Source organism: Narcine bancroftii, chromosome 5, assembly GCF_036971445.1.
Source record: "Narcine bancroftii isolate sNarBan1 chromosome 5, sNarBan1.hap1, whole genome shotgun sequence".
In the NCBI taxonomy this organism is placed as follows: Eukaryota; Metazoa; Chordata; class Chondrichthyes; order Torpediniformes; family Narcinidae; genus Narcine; species Narcine bancroftii.
Window position 1 is genome coordinate 11,868,248 of NC_091473.1, and position 22,718 is coordinate 11,890,965.

At 39.4% G+C, this 22,718-nt stretch overlaps 1 protein-coding gene across 10 annotated transcripts in view; it reads left to right on the forward strand.

Moving 5' to 3' along the window:
* The window catches only part of rad54l2 (RAD54 like 2), a 219,274-nt gene that overhangs the window by 117,465 nt on the left and 79,091 nt on the right, over positions 1 to 22,718 (forward strand). For all 10 annotated transcript variants that reach the window (XM_069936780.1, XM_069936782.1, XM_069936784.1 and 7 more), the window contains 5 exons: positions 1,736 to 1,835; positions 13,459 to 13,664; positions 19,403 to 19,578; positions 19,978 to 20,174; positions 21,716 to 21,909. In XM_069936780.1, coding sequence (XP_069792881.1) covers positions 1,736 to 1,835; positions 13,459 to 13,664; positions 19,403 to 19,578; positions 19,978 to 20,174; positions 21,716 to 21,909 — 873 coding nt within the window. The remainder of the gene's footprint in view (positions 1 to 1,735; positions 1,836 to 13,458; positions 13,665 to 19,402; positions 19,579 to 19,977; positions 20,175 to 21,715; positions 21,910 to 22,718) is intronic.

A 22,718-nucleotide genomic window follows, 5' to 3' on the forward strand; every position in this document is an offset into this window, starting at 1 on the left:
TATTCAGGTGCCTGCCTGCTTTCTGCTCTTACCTTGATGATGGGCTCAGGCCTGAAACGTTGGTATTGTATATTTATCTTTACTAAATAAAGAATGCTATGTGACTTGCTGAGTTTCTCTGGCATTTTTGTGTAAACTTTGTAAGGCTGTTGTTCGTTGAATACTTTTTCTTCTTCTTTCTTTGGCTTGGCTTCGCGGACGAAGATTTATGGAGGGGGTAAAAGTCCACGTCAGCTGCAGGCTCGTTTGTGGCTGACAAGTCCGATGCGGGACAGGCAGACACGGTTGCAGCGGCTGCAGGGGAAAATTGGTTGGTTGGGGTTGGGTGTTGGGTTTTTCCTCCTTTGCCTTTTGTCAGTGAGGTGGGCTCTGCGGTCTTTGTTTAACACCAACATGCCAGGAATCCTCAATTTCAACAATCAGTACAGATTGGCAACATCACCTGCTCCTCACTGACCTGTTGATACCAGAGCACTCAAAGCTGCTTGGTTAGTCCCCTGCTTCACTCCCTCAAAGCTCTCAACAACATAATCCACACATTCGCTGATGACATCCCCGTTGTTGGCCGAATAAGAGGAAATGATGAGTCAAGATATAGGATGAAGATGAGCTGAACAAAAATCTTGCTCTAAACGTCAGCAAACCAAAAAGTTTATTGGTTAATTTGGGAAGGGATGCTGAGGGACCAAAGGGAAAGGTTAATACCTTCAATATTACATTGGAGAAGCTCTCCTGGAGCCAGTTCAACACCTCTACTTTTTAAGATGTTTGAGGAGATTTGGCTCATCATTTAATGAATACTCTATTGAATTTCTGCAGGTCCACTGTGGAAAGTATGCCTCACTAGTTGCATCATGGCCTTGTTTGAAACTTGAGTACCCAGAAGCACAGAAGGGTGGAGAAAGTGGCAAACTTAGCTAAGTCCATCACAGACCCTGACCTCCTGTCTATTGAATGCATTTATATGAGACACTGATTCATAAAGGACCCCCATCACCTTGTCACAAACACTTCTCTGCTCCCTTCAGCTTGAAGTCCAGCACCTTCATGTTCAAGAACAGTTATTATCCAACAACCATATGGCTCTTGAACCTCCCATACTACCATAATCCAAACCATAAATGATCTGGGATCACCAAAAGATCTGTCTGCACTTACGAAATATCACTTCTATTTTTCTTTCACCAACTGCAATTGTGAAAATTGATTTATCTATTTTTTCTATTTATTATCATGTTTTCTGTTTTGGTATTTACAGAAATTAAAATTTTTACTTTTGCAGTTCATATCTGATATACCTGTTTGGCTTCACCAAGTAAAAATTTTGGTGCATCTGTACATTGTACTTCAGTAAATGACAAAATACATTGGCAATGAAATGGTGACAAGATAGATTTGTTATTAATTTTTAATATTAAGTTGGAAATGGACTCAAAGAACCACAGGAAAGGGTGGGATGATGGGGTTTTTAAATGTAGCCAGCAGAGGTCTTGATCTGTGCTGTAAGATTCTATAATTTTGGGTTCTTCCTCTTGTCACTTTAAAATCCCCAGTCATATCCTTTGTAAGCCTCGGGGCAATAATAAGCAGAGGAGACCTGTCTTTCTGTGACTTTTCCAGTCAGTCACCACTTTTTAAAAAAAATGATATTATCCATTATATACATTCATAAATCTTTGTCCCCGAAGCCAAGCCAAAGAAAGAAAAGAACATTCAATATTTCTCACTGTTGCAGGGCTGGATGGAAGCACTTCTGTTATGGAGAGAGAACGACTGATCAACCAGTTCAATGATCCTCGCAACATCAAGGCCTGCCTTTTCCTGCTGTCAACTCGGTGAGCATGATCTTGTGGTGTTCTGTCAAGGATCACGAGATCAATTTTATATAATTCTTATATGCTACTTCGCCTTCTACAATATCAATTGTGGGGTGCATGGAGTTAGATTTAAACACCATAGAAACAGGCCCCTTGACCTAAGTAATCCATGCGATCAAGTTATCTTCCTGATCTAATCCCACCCGCCTGAATTTGTCCCACATCCCTCTAAACTTTTGCTCTCCAGGTATCTATCTAAATATCTTTTAAATGTTGTAATTATACCCACCTCTACCACTTCCACTGGCAGCTTGTTCCACATACCTATCACCTTCTGTGTGAAAAAGCAGTTCCTTACATCCTCTTTAAATCTCTCCCCTCACATCTGACTCCCTGAAATATATATGCTCCTCATTATTTTCTCAACCTCTATAAGGTTACTCCTCCGCCTCCTTTGCTCTAGGTTAGAAAGCATGGGCCTCTTATAACTCAAGTCCTCCAGCCCCAATAACTATTTGTGAGTCTCTTTTGCACCCTTTCCAGCTTACTGACATCTTCCATTAGCTGAGTGACCTGAATTGCACACACAGTACAAAAGTGTGTTTTCACTAACATCTTGTACAGTTGTAGCAATGATGACCCAACTGCATCTGGAACAGCGCAGGTAGATTTTACACAATATTTAGTGATGGGTCTGTGGGTCTATGCAGCTATTCCCCACCCCCCCCCCAACAATGTATAGAAGGATGGTGGTTTCTTCCCTCTCTCTGAAGATGGGGTTTTTTTTTGATCTCCGCTTTCTAACCTTTTAACCCCACATTATTCTTGGCTCTTTCATTTTCTCCAAATCATCTGCCTCATTCTGCCTGCTGGTGAAAGCTTTATTTGTGCTTTGCTCATGTCTAAATCTTGCAGATCTCCTCCCCTTCATAATGTTAAAAATAATCTCCCCTCCACCATCAGTCTTCTTGAAGAATTTTGATCCAAAACATCAATAATTCCTTTTTAAAAAAAAATGTAGATATACATTACAGTGACAGGTCCTTCTAGCCTATGAGCCCATGCCATCCAAAACATCAATTAAACTACATTTTTGAAGTGGGAGGAAACTAGAACACCTGGAGGAAACCCACACAGACCCAGAGAACGTGCAAATGCCTTACAGACACCAGCAAATTTAAACCCGGGTCACTGGCACTGGTCATAGTCCTGCACTAACCATGCCGGCTACTGATGCAGCTCACTTCTCCCACCGATGCTGCTCAACCAACCGAGTTCTTGCAGCAGATTGTTTTTACTCCAGATTCCAGCATCTGCAGTTTCTTTGTGTCCCGTGTCAGAACTTTACAACTTTTCCTGCACATTGATCTGATTTTCTTTTTTCCAGCCCCCACCCTCCCCCTCTAACCGTTGCTTATTCAATCCTATAAAACACATGAAAATAGCGCCTCCATATACTAACTCCCAACCTATTTTACAATCAAATCCTTCCTAAACAAAGTCTGCAGATGTTGGGGTTGAGTGCAATACACAAAAGTGCTGGAGAAACTCAGCAGGTTACGCAACATCCATAGAAAGTTAAGGGGCCTGGGGCCTTACCAAAACATTGGTTACTCTTTCCTTCCCATTGATGCTGCATGACCTGTTGAGTTTCTCCAGCACATTTGTGTATTGCCTTTCTACTTGGTGCTCACTTTTATTTTTAGGGACTTCTAGACCAAATTCCTGCTTTCCGCAGTTATTGATCATACACAGATTTTAGTAAGACATTTGACAAAATCCCTCATAGTAGACTCATTCAGAAAGTCATGAGATCCATAGGACTTTGGCTGTGTGGATTCAGAATTGGTTTTCCTGCAAAAAGCAGAGGGTAGCAGTGAATGGAACGCATTTTTTCTGGAGATCAGTGACCAGTTGAGTTCTACAGGGATCTTTTCTGGGACCCTTGCTCTTTGACATTTTTATAAATAACCTGGATGAATATGTGGAAGGATGCGTCAGTAAGTGTACAAATGGCATGAAGTTTGAAGGTGTGGTGGATAGTGTAGAAGGTTGATACTGGTTACAAGATGTAGACAGGATACAAAGTTAGGCAGAGAAGTGGTAGATGGAGTTCAATCTAGATAAGTGTGAAGTGATGCATTTTTGAAGGTCAAACATAAATGTGGAGTATATGGTTAATGACAGGATTCTTGACAGTGTGAAGAACAGGAACCTTGGGGTCCAAATCCATTGATCTCTTAAGGATACCATGCAGGTTAATGGAGTGCAGGTGCTCCTTGACTTACGACCTACTCGACTTGAGTCCATCCACACATACAATCGGAATTTTTTTTAAAGTGTGTCTGCGTGTGCGCAATATAGTGTGCATTTGCCTTTGTAGGCGCGCTAAAAACATGGAAAGAAAGAGGAAAAACCTATTCCTTACTGATAGATCTGCAAAGAGACTAAGGAAGACAATAACTTTGGAGGTAAAAATTAAAGTCATCAACCAGCATGAAAAAGGAAGAAAAGTTAACAACATTGCATGTAGTCTACTGTTGTCTCATTCCACCGTTTCCACAATTTTAATGGACAAAGAAAATACGTGAGACTGTAAAAGGTTCTGGAAGTATAAACAGCATGATACTTAAAAAGCAACGGTGAGGGTCCATTCATGAAATGGAAAAATTATTGATGGTATGGTTGGAAGATCTAATTAAAAAATGCATGTCACTGAACTTGAGGACAATTCAGACAAAGGCTAGGTCTTTTTGAGGCATTGAAGGAGCGAGCAGAAAAGGATTTTATTGCAAATAGATTTAAAAGAAGGCACTGTTTGCACAACGTTCGAGTCTCAGGTGAAGCAGCAAGTGCTGATGAAGGAGCTACCAAAATGTTTATTGGGAGTTTGGATGAGTTAATTTGTGATGGAGGTTATCAACCAGATCAAATTTTCAAAGTTGACGAAAGGGGACTTTTTTGGAAAAGGATGCTGGAACGAATGTCCATCCATAAAGAAGTTAGCATCATACAAAGATTTAAAGCATTTAAGGATCGAGTAATCTTGTTACTGGGAGGAAATGTTTCTGGTTTTAAGCTGAACCTTTTCCTGATTTACTGCTCCAAGAACTCATGTGCATTCAAAAACATTAATAACCACACCCTTCCTGTCCACTACAAATCCAACCCCAAAGCCTAGATGACTAGGGCTTTGTTTGAAGACTGATTTGCTAACTGTTTTATTACAGATGTTCAGCAATATTGTTTAGAAAATAGTTTCACTTTCAAGATTCTATTAATCTTAGTCAACACACCTGGACATTCCCCTAATTTGTTGGTCTGCCATCCTCATGTAAATGTGATTTTCTGCCACCAAACACAACTTCTATCATTCAGCCTATGGAGCAAGTGACGATTGTGACTTAACCTTCGCTCAACAGTTGCGCAGGCCACAGCAGCAACTGACAATAATCAAACATGGTTACATGATTTTTGGAAAAATTACAGCATTCTTCAATGCTTCAAGATCACAGCAGCATGGGAGAATGTTACAGGAAGATGTATGAATGGAATTTGGAAAAAAATGTCTCAAACTTGAATGAAGAGGATGTGCTTTATGAGATTAGAACATTGTGAGACTCGCAAGAAGTCTTGAATTAGAAGTCTAAATTGAAGATGTGGAAGATCTTGAATCAAAGGAATTGTCCAATGAGTACTTAATCAATTAGAAGAACACATTGCGGAAGAGGAAAGAGGAAGAGAAAGAAGATGAGGAACCACAGATAAGTTCACCATGAAGGGTTTCCAATGCACTTTCACAAATGAATAAACTTTGAAAGCATGGACCAGAATGTTGAAATATTTGCCAAGGTTGATCGCCAATTCAGGATGCTTTATGTTCTTATCATCCAATCTATGATGAAAAAAACAAAAACAAATGATATGAATGAATTTAGGCATGTTCTTCAAAAGTCCCTCCTCAACCCCCTGCCCTTCAACCCATGAGGATAAAGACTGAAGAGCCACAGCCAAGTACCAATACAAGTGCAGTGATGAGATCAAATTCAGATGAAGAACATTTCTATTAAAGTTCATATGTTGAAAATTTGATTAATGTACATTTGTTGACAATCTTTATTAAAACTGCATATGTTGAAAATCTTTATTAAAAGTTTGCTTTAAGACTTCATTAATCCATACACGGGGATGGAATTCCAACTTGTGTCCATTCCAAGTTACAACCAAGCCTGTGGTCCCAATTAAATTCACAAGTCAAGACTACCTGCAGTTAAGAAGGCTTATGATATGTTGATCTTCATTAGTCAGGGAGCTGAGTTTAAAAGCTGCAAGGAAAGTAATGTTGCAGCTGTATAAAACTCTGGTTAGACCACACTTTGGAATATTGTGTTCAGGTCCAGTAACCTTATTACAGGAAGGATGTGGAAGCTTTGGACGGGGTGCAGAGGAGGTTCACCAGGATATTGCCTGGACTAGGGAACATGTCTTATGAAGCAAGATTAACAGAGCTAGTTTTTTACAGTGATAACAATCAGGACTGGGGTTCAAATCCTGCGCTGTCTGTAAGGAGTTTGTTGTTCTTTCCGAGTTTGTGTGGGTTTTCCTTGGGGGTTGTGGTTTCCTCCCACCATTCAAAACATACCGAGGGTGTAGGTTAATTGGTTGTAAATTAGGCGGCATGAACTTGTGGGCCAAAATGGACTGTTACCGTGCTATATGTCAAGTTTTTAAAAAGTTACATTTTCTCTTTGGAGTGAAGAAAGATGAGAGGTGGCTTAATAGAAGACTACAAGATAATGAGAGGCATAGACAGGGTGAACAGCCAACACCTTTTTCCTGGGACGGGAGTAGCAAATGCCAGAGGACATCTCTACAAGGTGAGGAGAGAAAAATTTAGGGAAGATGTTAGGTCTAAGTTTTTTACACAAGTGAGTGGTGGGTGCCTGGAATGAATTGTCAGGGATAGTGGAGGCTGAAGCACTAGGGGTTTTTAAAAGACTTAGGCTGGCACATGGATGCATAAAATAGGGGTTATGGGTGTGAGGCAGGGAAGGTTTAGATTGTTGAGTAGGTTTATATAGGTCATTGTGGGCTGAAGGGCCTGTACTGTGCTGTAATGTTCTATGCCCATACAATAGTGATGTGAAAGTGATACCATTTGCTTCCTGCTTTAGAACTCCCTGATATTAAAGGGAACTTCTTCACAGAGAGTGGTGAGAGTGTGGAATGAGCTGCCAGCTGAAGTGATGAATGAGGACTCGATTTTGACATTTAAGAAAAATTAGGATGGAGATATGGATGGGGGGGGGGGTGGGTATGGAGGACAATGGGACTAGAAAAAAAAGTAGTTCGGCACAGATTAGATGGGCCAAAAGGCCTATTTCTGTGCAGTAGTGTTCTATGTACGCATGCACAAATGACTGAGTATCCCCTAGCTCCTTGGTGATACCCATAGTTGAATTACCAGTGGCATGTCAGTAAGTCTTGTATGGTTCTTGAACACTGACATTTGTTGTTCTGCAATTATTAAAACTAAGTTTGTACCATTCCTTTGTAGAACACTAACAATTTGAATCCCTTCTGCACTGTCTGTCTCAGACATTGTGCTTCAATAGAAAAGCAATATCTCCAACTGCACTAGTACATTGGCTTTTAGTTTTTGCATGATGTTCTTTCTGGTTGTTGATGGAGCCGATCAATGCAAACGCCAGTGTAAATTGCCCCAAAACACAAAAATGCTGGAGGATCTCAGCAGGTAATGTAGCATTCATAGGGTATAAAGATTTTAATCAATGTTTCAGGCCTGAATCTTTCCTCAGCAGATGAGCATAAAGCAGGCAGGTTCCTGAATGAAAAGGCTGGGGGAGGAGGGTAAAAAATGGCAGATGGAGGAGCACAGACCAACAGGCAAAAGGCCATAACTGGACATGGATTGGAGGGCAAGAGGGGAAAGGTGAGAATTGATTGGGGGAGGCTCTGTGATGTTTCCTCTAAACTTTCCCCCCCTCACCTTGTCCTCTGGTATTTGCTACTCTCACCCAGGAAAAAGGTGCTAGCTGTCCAACCCGTCTGCCTCTCATAATCTTGTAGCTCTTTATTAAATCACCTCTCACCCTTCTTCAATCCAAAGAGAAAAACCCTAGCTCTGTTAACCTTGCCTCATAAGACATGTTCTCCAATGCAGGCAACATCCTGGTGAATCACCTCTGCCCCCTTTCCAAAGCTTCCACATCCTTCCTGTTATGAGGTGACCATAACTAAACACAATATAAATGCTGGTGATGTATCTTCACCTTTGCTACATAAAGGCACTGTTTGACCTGCTGATTTTCTCCAGCATTTGTGTGTTTTTTCACTTAACCTCGGTGTCAACAGTATCCTGTGCTTTACCCTACAATATGCCAAGTGTGGTCTAATCAGAATTTTATGGAGCTGCAACATTACCTCACAGCTCTTGAACTCAATTCCCCCGACTGATGAAGACCAGCATACAATAAGCTTTATCAACTACCCTATCAACCTGTATGGCAACCTTAAGAGATCTATGGATTTGACCCCAAGGTCCCTCTGTTCTTCCACACTGTTAAGAATCCTGCCACTACCCGTGTACTCTGCCTTCTAGTTTGACATTCCAAAATGCAACACTTCACAATTATCCAGATTTAACTCCATTTATCACTTTTTGGTCCAACTCTGCATCGTGTCTGTATCCTTTTGTAATCTCATTCAAGTTTGTTCAGGTTTATTGTTATCTGATTGTACATATACATATACACAGCATATCAATGACAAAACAGTGTAACTCTGGACCATAGTGCACATGCACAGACAAACCATACACCCTACACACAAATGACATATAAGCAGCAACCTTCTACGCTATCCTCAACTCCTCCAGTCTTCGTGTCAAATTAAACCCTCCTCTCCAAGCACTTGGAAAACTATAATCACCTGGGCATGTGGCAGCTCTTTTGCTGATTTTGTGTCTCTGTTTCCTTGCCGTTGCAAGTTTAGGATTATCACTGATTACTGGATTTGGTTGATTTGAAGCTGACGATCAAATTAAAAATGTATGTGTGCATCTGAATTTGTTTTGCATGTTATGAAAAAATGTGAAGTCCAAGGAGCAAGCACTCATATTTTTTTAATGTTTAACATGATGTTTAACACATTGATTTTAAAAATCGTGAGTTACTGTTGACTGGAGCAGCAATGAGTCCACAATTACTACAGCCGAGAGCGTGGGTGAACCTCAGGTATTTGCTGCCATGGGCGGCTGTGAAGGCCAGATCCTTGGGTGTATTTAAGGCAGATTGATAGGTGTATGAATAGTCAGGGTATCAAAGGTTATGGGGAGAAGAAAGGGGAGTGGGCTGAGTTAAAAAATGGATCAACGCATGATGGAATTGCGGAGCAGACCCGATGGGGCAAATGGCCTATTTCTGCTCCTATATCTTGTGTCTTATGTTGTAGGCTACAAACTTCAAGCAGTAACTCACCAACTCGATTGGTGACCATCATGAATTGCTGCGGAGACAAGTAAATTCTCAAAATGCTACTTTGAATAAAGCAGTATTTCAGCCACAATGATTGATTCTTAGAAACACGATTGACATTGCAGTTAAGCTCACATCTAAAATAGCAAGCCTCAACGACAGTGCACAGTTCAGCCGAAGGTGCAAAGCCTTGAGCAGGAAGCAGTCAGAATTTATAAAAGAATGGATCCCAAAAGTCCTGGGAATGGCAGAAATGCAGGAAGGAATGGAAATAGAAAAGTCACACAGAACATTAGCCCCGAAACTACAGTCACAACAAAAACCAAGATCCATTTTAGTAAAATTCCTGAGATACACGACAAGAGAAAATATATTGGAGAAGGCAAAGAGAGAAGACAAAAAACCACTGGAATACAAAGGTCAAAAAAAATTTTTCTACCCAGACACAAGTTTTGAGCTCCTAAAGAAGAAGAAGGAGTTTAACACAGCAAAATCGATCCTGTGGAAGAAAGGCTATAAATTTATATTAAGATATCCAGCGGTGCTTAAAATAGTTATCCTGGGGCAGCAAAACAGACCGTTCTCGGATCCGGAGAAAAAAGACTGAAAGGGAGATGAAGAGATGTAACAAGAACAAAGAACGATGACAAACTACATATAAAGAAGTAAAAATAATGTATAAGTAAGAACTAAAGGAGGGAAGAAAAGGGAAGTAAGGGAGAAGGGGGGGAAAAAAGAAGGGTTAAAAAATTTAATAATAAATAAATAAAACATAAAAAGGAAAAGAGAAGAAATGAAGGGGAGCTTTGTTGTAATGTGAAGATAAAAGTCTTTTTTGGAGGGGGTTGGGTGGGAGAGAATAACAGTCACTACGAAATCAGTTGACACTTGCGAACGGGTTCACAGTCCGAATGGAGAGGGGAGTTGTGGTTGCCCAGCAAGGGACGAGGGGTGAATCAGAGAGGGGGGGGGGGCGACACTTGGGGTTAAGGGAATCTTAGATGTGGGAATGGTTGAAATATTTTATGTTTTAGAAGTGTTGTCAAAAAAAGAAAACTGAGAAATGGAAATGGGGAAGAGGGGAAAGGTGGTGGTGAGGAAGCGGAAATGAGATGTAAACAAAGTATTAAATGGCCATGTTGAACTATATGACTATAAATATTAACGGAATACATAACCAAATCAAAAGGAAGAGGCTATTAAACTTACTGAAAAAAGAGAAAATAGATATAGCATTTGTGCAGGAAACACATCTAACGGAAGTGGAACACAAGAAATTAAGGAGAGACTGGGTCGGGTACGTAATGGCAGCATCATATAACTCAAAAGCCAGAGGAGTAGCTATATTAATCAATAAAAATGTAACAATCAAAATTGAGGAGGAAATAATAGATCCAGCAGGGAGGAATGTAATGATAAAGTGTCAGATATATTCAGAATTTTGGAATTTGCTCAATATATATGCTCCTAATGAAGAGGATCAAAAGTTTATGCAAGATTTTTTTTGAAGATTGTAGATACGCAGTGGAATATTTTGATAGGAGGGAACTTTAACCTTAATTTGGATTCAAACATGGATAAAACTGGACAAAAGACTAGCAGAAAGAACAAAGTAGCCAAATTTATGGTTAAATCAATGCAGGAAATGCAACTTTTGGATATATGGAGGAGACAACACCCAAAGGAGAAGGAATACTCATATTATTTGAGTAGACATAAAACATACTCAAGGATTGACCTGTTCCTGTTGTCAGCCCATATCCAAGGGAGAGTTAGGAAAACGGAATATAAAGCTAGATTGTTATCGGATCACTCACCCCTGTTATTAGCAATAGAGCTGGAGGACATCCCACCAAGAACATATCGATGAGATTAAACTCCATGCTACTTAAAAGACAGGATTTTAGAGAATTCATTGAGCGCCAAATTAAAATGTACTTTGAAATAAATACGGAATCAGTGAAAGATAAATTTATATTATGGGATGGAATGAAAGCCTTCATCAGAGGGCAGATAACAAGTTATGTAACTAAGATGAAGAAGGACTACAATCGGGAAATAGAACAGCTGGAAAGGGAAATAGTAAGTACAGAAAAAGAACTAGCAACAAGGGAAGATACAACAAAAAGAAAATTGGCGGACAAAAAAATAAAATACGAAACACAACAAACGTATAAGGTGGAGAAGAACATAATGAAGACAAAGCAGAAGTATTATGAACTAGGAGAAAAAACGCACAAAATACTAGCCTGAAAACTTAAAACAGAACAAGCAAAAAGAACTCTATTGCCATCAAGGAAAAAGGACAAACAAATTAAATATAACCCAACAGAGATCAATGAAAACTTCAAGGAATTCTACGAGCAATTATACCGAACTGAGAACGAAGGGAAAGAAGACAAAATAGATGAGTTTCTAGCTAAAATTGAACTACCGAAATTGCAAGAAAAGGAGCAAAACAAATTGATAAAATTATTTGACATAGGGGAAATACATGATATCTTCAAAAAGTTACCGAACAATAAAACGCCTGGAGAGGTCGGACTCCCAATAGCATTCTATAAAACATTTAAAGACTTATTAATTCCTCCTCTTCTGGAAGTAATGAACCAGATTGAAGAAACACAAAACATGCCAGATTCATGTAAAACAGCAATAATTACAGTAATACCAAAGACGGGGAAAGATTCACTAACACCAGCACCTTATAGACCAATATCTCTACTTAACTCAGATTATAAAATAATAGCAAAACTATTAGCAAACAGATTGGCCGACTGTTTACCAAAAATAGTAAAACTAGATCAAACTGGATTTATTTAGAAAAGATGAACAACGGACAATATCTGTAAGTTCATTAACTTAATCCATGCAGTACAAGGAAATAAGATGCCAACAGTGGTGGTTGCTTTAGACGCAGAGAAAGACTTTGACAGGGTAGAATGAAATTATTTATTCAAAGTACTACAGAGGTTCAACCTACCAGAGAAATATATTAATTGGATTAAAGCATTATATAAGGGAACATTGGCGAAGGTGACAATAAATGGATATATATTGAACCAATTTAAATTAACCAGGTCAACTAGGCAGGGATGTCCACTATCTCCCTCACTGTTCGCTTTAGCAATAGAACCATTGGCAGAACTGATAAGAACAGAAAATAAAATAAAAAGGGTAAAAATAAAAGAGAAGGAATATAAAATCAGTCTATTTGCAGATGATGTCATAGTATACAACACATCCAGAATTATCAATAAAAGAATTACATAAGAAATTGAAGGAATATGGAGAAATATCGGGGTACAAGATCAACACAAATAAAAGTGAAGCGATGCCAATGAATAATGTGGATTTCACAAAGTTTAAGAAAGAATCACCATTTAAATGGCAAACACAAGAAATCCGATACCTAGGTATTAGACTAGATAATAATCTAGGCCATCTATACAAATTAAATTATCAGCCATTAATGAAGAAATTACAAGATGACTTAATTTAGAGATACATTATGCTAACAGGCCCTTTCACCACATGATATAGATTAATTGGATGGCATGGCTCGTGGGTTGGAAAGGCCTGTTACTGTGCTGTATGTCTAAATTTAAATAATTGTGACCAATTAACCTACTAAATCCGTGGAAGGAAACTAGAGCACCCAAAGGAAACACCGGATTTGAGCCTGAGTTGCTGGCACTGTAATTGCATTGTGCTAACTACTACGGTAACTGTGCCACCCTACAGGTTGCCAAGTTCAACTTAGTATCTTCAAAGTGACCAATTTGCCCATTGTTTCAAGAGTGAAATGCTCTCAGCTTATTCCATTGTAGAAGTTAACAACTGCGAGCAGGTTCCTTTATTTGAAGATTGAATCTCAGTTGAATTAACTAGCTGCTTCCCCTATTCCATAGCTCCTGATGATGTCTCAAATATTCCCTAACAGCTGGTTTGAAGGGGGTTATTCTGTTCAATGTTATAAATGAGAAAACCTAGGAATTCCTCCCAGTTTGAGCTTTTGAACTCGCCTAACTACATCTGATTTTATCTGTCTCATTCTTCCCAACTTTCACTCCTGGTCTTAATTGAAACAATTCAACAGTTGTCCAGAGGTTGACTAAATCCGTTTCACTTCTTTTTTTTCTCAGAGCTGGGTGCTTGGGAATTAACCTGGTTGGAGCCAATCGAGTGGTCGTGTTTGACGCATCCTGGAACCCCTGTCATGATGCTCAGGCCGTGTGCCGTGTGTACCGATATGGTCAGAAGAAGCCTTGTTACATTTACCGGCTGGTGTCGGACTACACACTTGAGAAGAAGATCTATGACCGGCAGATCTCAAAGCAGGGCATGTCTGGTAAGAGTACCTGGTTGCCCTGCTGGGTTAGAAAAACGGAAAGTTGTTTTTATCGAGGACATGACTTGTTAACTCTGCCATTCTCTTGCGATGCTGTTGATTGATTTTATTCAGTCTCCCAACATCCTCATTTATTTTGAGTCAACTGAGATTAATGCCCAAGGGTGTGATCTCTGGTGATACTCTAGGGCATGGTACCATCAGGAAGAGTACGTGGATCATGACCACGGCATTTAGTTCAAGGTTAAGAAATCAGATCAAATCCAGTGTGCGCAACTGAGCTATTTTTTGTTAGAAATGTCCTCTCAAATTCAGGAATTTTGGTGCTGGGGATTTATCATGTCAAGTCTCAGCATCAAGCTATTGCAGAGTCAAGAAAACAGGGAACTTATGGAAAAGATTAATTGTAAAGTATTGCCACAGTTGATCTGTGATTACTCTTATTTTTAGTAATCACTTAGCTCCTAGGATCTTCAAAGATAATTTCAAGTTACATAGTTGTTAAAGCTTCATCTGTCTCCTTAGCTGGATATAGAATATTCCAGAGCATTTTGGTGTATAATCCAAAGTTTATTTTTCATTCATCACCTTGAGCACAGTGGTGGAGGTCATCATGCCACTGGCCTCACATTGGCAATGACTAGGGTTCAATCCTGTCTGTGTATAGTTTGGTGTTTACGTAGGATTATTGCATCTAGATGTTTGACTGTCAGTATGGACTTGTTGGACAGAAGGACAATTGAATTTAAATTTAGACATACAACACAGTAACAGGCCATTTTGGCCCACGAGTCTGTGCTGCCCAATTTACACCATCAGTATGTTTTGAACAATGGGAGGAAACCAGAGGCCCTGGAGAAAACCCATACAGGCACAGGAAGATCGTACAAACTCTTTACAGACAATAAGGTGTTGTGCTAACCACTGTGCTATCTATGCCACCCAGATATTTCATTCATTTTTTTTTAATTTGGAGATACGCATGGTAACAGATGTAGAAACTTGTTGCAAATTGTCTTTATTTATTAATCATAACAAGTCATACAATAAAAGTACAAACAAATGCATGATATTTTCACCCACCCCTCCCAACCCCCCTCTAAACTACCCCTAAAGAAAGAAGAGAAAAGAAGAGGAGATCAAATAACATAGCACCCTTCAATTATTTGCCGTGGTTTGGGACACCATCAGCGTGTGAGAGAAAAAAAATTAATAATTCAACCGCATATATTCCATATATGAGCTCCAAGTTTTAACAAAAACGGAATAATTATTGCGTAAATTATATGTTATCATTTCCAACAGAATACAATGCCATTGTTGAATACTCAAGTTAGTCTTATTTTTCCAAGTAATTGCCAAACATTTTTTAGCCACAGCTCGTCCCAGTCTCAAAAAAGCAATTTGAAATTTATCTAATTTTAGTTCCAAACTCAATTTCTTAATATAACCCAATAAAACCATAGGATCAAGTGAAATTTTAAATTTAAAAATAACTTCTAAAAATTCCCTAATTTTATTCCAAAAAGGTTTGACCGTCTCACATAACCAAATAGAATGTAAAAAGAGCCAACTTCCTTATGGCATCTAAAACATAAATCAGAAGAAATAAATTTATATTTCCTTAATTTTTCTGGAGTTAAATATAATTGATGAAAAAAATTATAATGAACCAATTGATACCTTACATTTACAATTTTAGTCACACTGTCCTCACATTTATTCATCCAATCGTCCTGAGAAATAGATACAGCCAAATCTTTTTCCCACTTTAATCTAGATTTATGATCATCTGTCTTAAGCATTTTATTCTGTAATAAAACGTACATCTCAGATATAAATCCTTTCTTGTCGTCACCATCAGTAAGTAAAATTTCAAATTTAGACTGTCTAGGTAACCTTAAGGTACACCCAAAATTGTCCAATAATAATGCTTTAATTTGATAATAAGAAAAAAGAGTATTCAAAGATATTTCATATTTCTCTTTCATTCTTTGAAAGGAAATAAAATATCCCACTTCATAACGATCATCTATCAATTTAATTCCTTTCTGTTGCAACAACTTCAAAAGTTGATTATTAACCATAAAAGGAAAAAGTTTATTTTGAAACAATGGTGTTTTAGCCAAAATTACCTCTTTTCAATCTTCTTCAGCATGATGCTGAACCAAGCCATGAAAGACCCCAACAATGAAGACGCTGTTTACATCCGGTACCGCATGGATGGCAGTCTCTTCAATCTGAGGCGCCTGCAAGCTCACACCAGGACAAAAGAGAAACTTGTCCGTGAACTACTCTTTGCAGACGATGCCGCTTTAGTTGCCCATTCAGAGCCAGTTCTTCAGCGCTTGACGTCCTGCTTTGCGGAAACTGCCAAAATGTTTGGCCTGGAAGTCAGCCTGAAGAAAACTGAGGTCCTCCATCAGCCAGCTCCCCACCATGACTACCAGCCCCCCCACATCTCCATCGGACACACAAAACTCAAAACAGTCAACCAGTTTACCTATCTCGGCTGCAACATTTCATCAGATGCAAGGATCGACAATGAGATAGACAACAGACTCGCCAAGGCAAATAGCGCCTTTGGAAGACTACACAAAAGAGTCTGGAAAAACAACCAACTGAAAAACCTCACAAAGATAAGCGTATACAGAGCCGTTGTCATACCCACACTCCTGTTCGGCTCCGAATCATGGGTCCTCTACCGGCATCACCTACGGCTCCTAGAACGCTTCCACCAGCGTTGTCTCCGCTCCATCCTCAACATCCATTGGAGCGCTTTCATCCCTAACGTCGAAGTACTCGAGATGGCAGAGGTCGACAGCATCGAGTCCACGCTGCTGAAGATCCAGCTGCGCTGGATGGGTCACGTCTCCAGAATGGAGGACCATCGCCTTCCCAAGATCGTGTTATATGGCGAGCTCTCCACTGGCCACCGTGACAGAGGTGCACCAAAGAAAAGGTACAAGGACTGCCTAAAGAAATCTCTTGGTGCCTGCCACATTGACCACCGCCAGTGGGCTGATATCGCCTCAAACCGTGCATCTTGGCGCCTCACAGTTTGGCGGGCAGCAACCTCCTTTGAAGAAGACCGCAGAGCCCACCTCACTGACAAAAGGCAAAGGAGGAAAAACCCAACACCCAACCCCAACCAACCAATTTTCCCCTGCAGCCGCTGCAACCGTGTCTGCCTGTCCCGCATCGGACTTGTCAGCCACAAACGAGCCTGCAGCTGACGTGGACTTTTACCCCCTCCATAAATCTTCGTCCGCAAAGCCAAGCCAAAGAACCTTGAGTACCTATAATTTCATTTTTTTATTCCATAAATTCCATTAAATGTTATAATTATAACAGGCAAATTATAATTACTTAATAATTGAGAATTCCATCGATAAATAAATTGATCCATCTTCTTCTCACCAATCTGAGATAATTCAATATTAGCCCATGTCAAAAGATTGTCCACTTGAAACATCCTATTAATGAATTTCAGCTGTGATGATTCATAATAATTCTGGAAATTAGGAAGTTTTAAACCTCCTAATGCATACTTCCAAGTTAACTTCTGTTAATTAAAATGACCCCCTCGCCATTTTATCTTTCCAAAAAACTTCCTCAGCAAAGCATTCAAATCTCTTTAAAAAATTTTGAGGAATCCTAGAAGGAATAGACTGAAAAAGACATTGAATTTGGGGAAAGATATTCATTTCAATACAATTAATACATCCTATCAATGTTATAGGTAAATCTTTCCATCGATTCAAATCATGTTTAATTTTAGACAATAAACGTAAGTAATTTAATTCATATAAATGGCTATAATTACTATCATAATACCTAAATATTTGATCCGATTGGACCACTTAAGTTTCGCAACATGCCTACAAAACGAATATTCCATTTCAGCTAAAGGCATAATTTCACTTTTTTCTCAATTAATTTTATATCCTGATACTTCACCGTACTGCTCCAATCTTTCATGTAGGCTCCCCAAAGATGTCAAAGGTTGTGTTAAAATATATCAAAACATGATTCTTATTTGAGAATAGATTTATTTTTAGTGTCAGCACAGTTACAAGGTCGAGTCTTTAAGGCTAAATATTAGTCTAGGGTTTAGTCTGGTCATTCCTTGTCATTAATTACTTGTACTGCCTCAGAGAGAATGGAGAATGTTTATCATTGGCGATTTAATTATTTTTTTGTTGAAGGATGCTGATTTTTGTAAATTTATAAGGGATCAATTACAGCCTTTTTTAAAATTAATATGGGATCAGTTGTCAGTAAATTTGTTTTATGGGATTCTCTGAAAGCTTATGTACAAGGACAAATTATTAGTTGTACTGTTAAAATTAAGGGACAACAAATGGCTGAGATTAGTAAACTGGAGAAAGAGATAAGAGATTTTTGAAAAAGATTTACAACTAAATTCTTCGGAAATTAAGAAAGCACGTTTAGTTAATTTGAAACTATGGTATAATTAATTACAAACTTATAAGTTTGAGAAATTATTACAGAGAACTAAACAGCAATATTATGAATTGGGTGAGAGAGCTCATAAAGTGTTAGCGTGTTAGTTAAAAATAGAACAAGCTTCTAGAACAATAATGCTAACAGACATGGTTCAATGATTGCATTGCAGGAAATTAATGATGAGTTCTATACATTTTATGAGAAATTGTATACTTCTGAAGTATTGGAAGATGAAGCAAAATTTTTTTGTCTGATTTAGTTTTTACCTTCTTTGAAGGATACGGACATTAAGGATTTAGATGCTTTTCTAATTCCTAAAGAAGTGATGGAAGCACTTTGATATATGCCTAGTGGGAAGTCTCCAGGGGACGATGGTTTTACTTCTGAATTTTATAAGGAATTTCAGGACTTATTAATTCCTTTACTTATGGATATTTTGGGGCAGGTGATGAAGACTGGTTCCTTTCCAGATTCTTTTTATAAGGCAGTTATTACGGTTATCCTTAAGAAGGATAAGGACCCATTAAAGGAAGGATCTTTATAGACCTATTTCTCTATTAAATGTAGATTATAAAATTGTTGCCAAGATTCTGGCTAATAGATTAGTTAAATATTTACCAGATTTGATTCATGTAGATCAGGCGGGTTTTATTAAGAATCACTATTCAGCAGATAATATTGTAAAGTTGATTTCTTTAATTAATATTTCTCGGGAGCAGTCTGACCAACCAATGGTAATTTCTCTTGATGCAAAAAATGCCTTTGATAGAGTGGAATGGGGTTTTTTCTTTAAAGTTTTGGAAAAGTTTAATTTTGGGCCTCTTTTTATTGGTTGGATTAAGGCTTTATATAAAAATCCTACTGCTCGGGTTGTGATAAATGGACAGGTATCTTTACCTTTTGTGTTATCTAGATTGACTAGGCAGGGCTGTCCTTTGTCACCAGCTCTATTTGCATTGGCTATTGAACCTTTGGCTCCGATGATTAGACAGGATAGTAATATTAAAGGCATTAAGGTGAAAGCTGATGAATATAAAATAAATGTGTTTACATCATTTATTTGAAAAGTAGTTGTAAATTGATATTAAATACCAAATAAATTGAAGTTTTTATTTTTATTACCTCTGATTGTCATATAGATCTTCGGATTAATTGTGAATGAGGTCATGTGTCAGATCCACAGAACTTGTTTATTTTTTAGTGGAATAACTAAATAACTAAAAAAATTAAGTGAAACAAATGACAAGTGATTGCTCTTTACGTTCTAGACCGTGTAATTGATGATCTAAACCCAATGCTTAATTTCACCCGGAAGGAAGTGGAATCCCTCCTGCACTTTGTGGAGGAGGAGCCTGTTTCAGCAGATGCAAACTTTGAGACAGAGAAAATATGTGATGAAGTGATTCACAAAGCATGCGCCAAACATAAGCATCTTGTTACCAAGGTATTGAGTTCCAATGTATAACCCTTAACCAGCTCGGAATCTAGGTCTGTCCTCTTGTTCCCAATGTGATATAGGCCAATGTTCTTTTTGGTGAATGCACAGTGTAATTGAGCTCTTTTAGGTTAGAGAAGTTAATTACAGATCTTTACTGTATTCACTAGTTACTTGAGGTATTACTTCATAGATACTCCAGCCCTTGATTGCTGTCTGGTCAAATCCTGGTTAAAATGCAAGGGAACAAAAGAGCTACTTGTTTTCCTATGACTAATTAGCTGTTCGCCTGCTAATGTAGGGAATGCTTTATAATAATGGCTTTGCTATTTAAATTTGGAGTCATACTACTCTGAGGTTCAGCACCATGACCAAAGGAGCTGATTGGCTTTTATCCTCTTCCCTCAGCCTCCTTTCCAGCATGAGTCCTTGCTGATGGACCGCAAGGAGTACAAGCTAACTAAGGCAGAGAAGAAGGCTGCAAAAAAGAGTTACGAGGATGAGAAGCGAGCATCAGTCCCATACACCAGACCATCTTATGCCCAATATTATCCAGCCAGTGACCAGAGCCTTACCAACATCCCCATCTTTAGCCAGCGGCATTGGTAAGTACACATCTATAGACCCTGGGTAGTGGGCAAGGAGGCATGTGAGAGAGCTGGGGGTGTAGGTGCAGGATCTGGAGTTCACATTACCAATGGATAGAACAGGAGTCTGCATGGCTGCGGGGGCACTGGAGGTGAATTCATGGACACTCAATGACACTGAAGGGGCTTTCTTGCTTCTCTTTCTCTTATTGTAAGATTGCTGGCCAATACAAATGGTGTATGGCAGACTAAAGGAAATGTTGTGCAATATATATTCTGTTTTATTACAAGACAATGAAAGAATCTTGAAGCAGTGGAAAAGAAGTGCCTGAATACTGTAGCTACTGTATAGGGTCATGATGTAGGGTTTGGGTGAATGTATTTTGTTGACAAAGTTTGGGGTTTCATTGTGAGGTGCTCACAAATACTGTTGGTGCAACCTTTCTTATGTCATTTAATTGATCCTACCTAGGATCAAAGGAATCATTTTGGATTGTGATTTAAACCCCTGTTCAAAGGTTACGTTATAATAATATATTAAAATGTAATATACGTTCTTCAACTTACAAAGAGGCACCACTAGCACTGCCCAGCACCCCTAACAATAGAGAAAGAGAAGCACAAGAGAGTCCCTTTAGTGTAATTGAGTGCCCTTGGATTTGCCTCCAGTGCTCTTCCTGCAACCTTTGCCTGCCACACTGACTCCAGTTCAAACCATCCACAAACCAACTCCAGAACCAAACCTTCAATTCGATCAGAAAGCATTCAGTGCCTAAGGCCCTTTGGGAGCTCTTCTTGCCCTCAGCTCCTTCTCAGATCTCAGTTCCACTACTTGGTCTCCAGCAGGTCGCAGCCTGTGTGGGTCCTTCAGTCACCAGTTGCCAGCAGCCTATGTCGGTTCTTCAGCCAATGAGCCTCTCGCTAATCTGTTGTTGTGGTCACTGTCTTGTAGGGTCATCTCCTATGCCCCTCCTTCTCAATGATGAATCTTCCCCCCCATTTCTGTTGCCCTGCACTGCTCCGCTACTTCCCAGTTCTGCATCTCCTCATGATACACTGCCCAGCATAAGATGCTGCTATCTTGGGCATGAACATCCGTGATTGCATGATTTTTAAAAAAAACATGGTTGGCTCCTTTAACAGGCCACTTAAAGCTTATATGGATCCGTCAGCATCAGGACCAGGCAATAGGACCCTGTTGTGCTTCCGCTCCCCAGTATCCTGGGTCCACATCAGCAGCAGTGCTGCCGTGACAGCAGCTCCAGCAGTGCTGCCATTTTTCCCCCAGCTACCTGTTGAAGGCATCTCTCCCTTGCCCTGCCTTTCTTCTGCAACAGCTATGATTTGAGTTAACAAATGGGATGACGTTAACAAGAAGATGATGGAATTTAATTCTACTGACACTTTCATATTGTTGATGCCAATTTGAATGGTGAATGTTCCTTGCAGTTTGAGAAATCCAATTTAAAATTAGCATGATAAGCTACTTGAGCAGTGCCAGATTTATCCCTATAGAGGGTCGTGCTGTGAGTTTTTGACATTGCAGTTCTTTCCTGCAGGAGAGGTCCTATCAAGGGGCTGGATGAGAAGCCAGTGGCTAGTGTTCGGCCTGTACAGTCAACGCCAATTCCCATGATGCCACGGCAGGTTCCCAGTGGGATGGGAATCCCTAGCTCAGGATTTGGTCCTGTTTTCTCTGTTGGCCACCTCCAAAGGGCAGGTGTTGTGGTGCAGAAAATCGTCACTTCTACAGGTAGGCATTCTGAACAATGGGAAGATGGTAACCATTTCTTCTAAAGTAATATTCTGAGAATAGATGGGGGTGTGGGGAGGAGTCCTTCCTTGCATAACTGCCAACCAGCAGGTATGGATCAGTTAACTGGGCTTTGAATAAATATGTTTCAAGTCCCAGAAACTGGTGCACATTGCAGACAGATACATCTCCAGTAATGAGCAAGTTCTGCACAGTTCGACTTGCCATTTTTCTGATTGAATTGGGGCCTTATCTTTTCATTTGTGTGATATACAATGTCCCATAGCTGTTTTAAATAACACCAGGGAAGATATTGTCTGAGTCATCTCCAATATTTATTCCTCACTTAAAGCCATTCACTTGATTCACTTTGGGGGATCTTGCTGGGCATAAATTTACCATGCATTTACAACTTTACAACTGCAAATGCCCCAATCGTATTTAATTGGCTTTGAGATCTTCAAAACAATGCAAATCTTTCCTCATCTGTTGCTTGGGAAAACAAGGTCTCATACCTCTTTCCAAGCAACATTCTAACAGTTGGTGTACCAAGGTGGGGGTAGGGGGGTGCTTTCTTTACATTATTCCCAATAGATAGTTTGCTAGGAAATTTATTCCTGCTGATGTTCGTAACATTTGTGAAGTTTTATCCTGGCTTTATCCCCTACAGTAGATGTTTACTGTGGGGGATAATGAACATCCTGCTGGAGGAACTGACAATCTCCCAATGATCATTTTAGCTCCCTCCACCATATTAGCAGAAGGACCGAGCCAACTCTTCATTATTGTGAGAACATATGGGACACCCC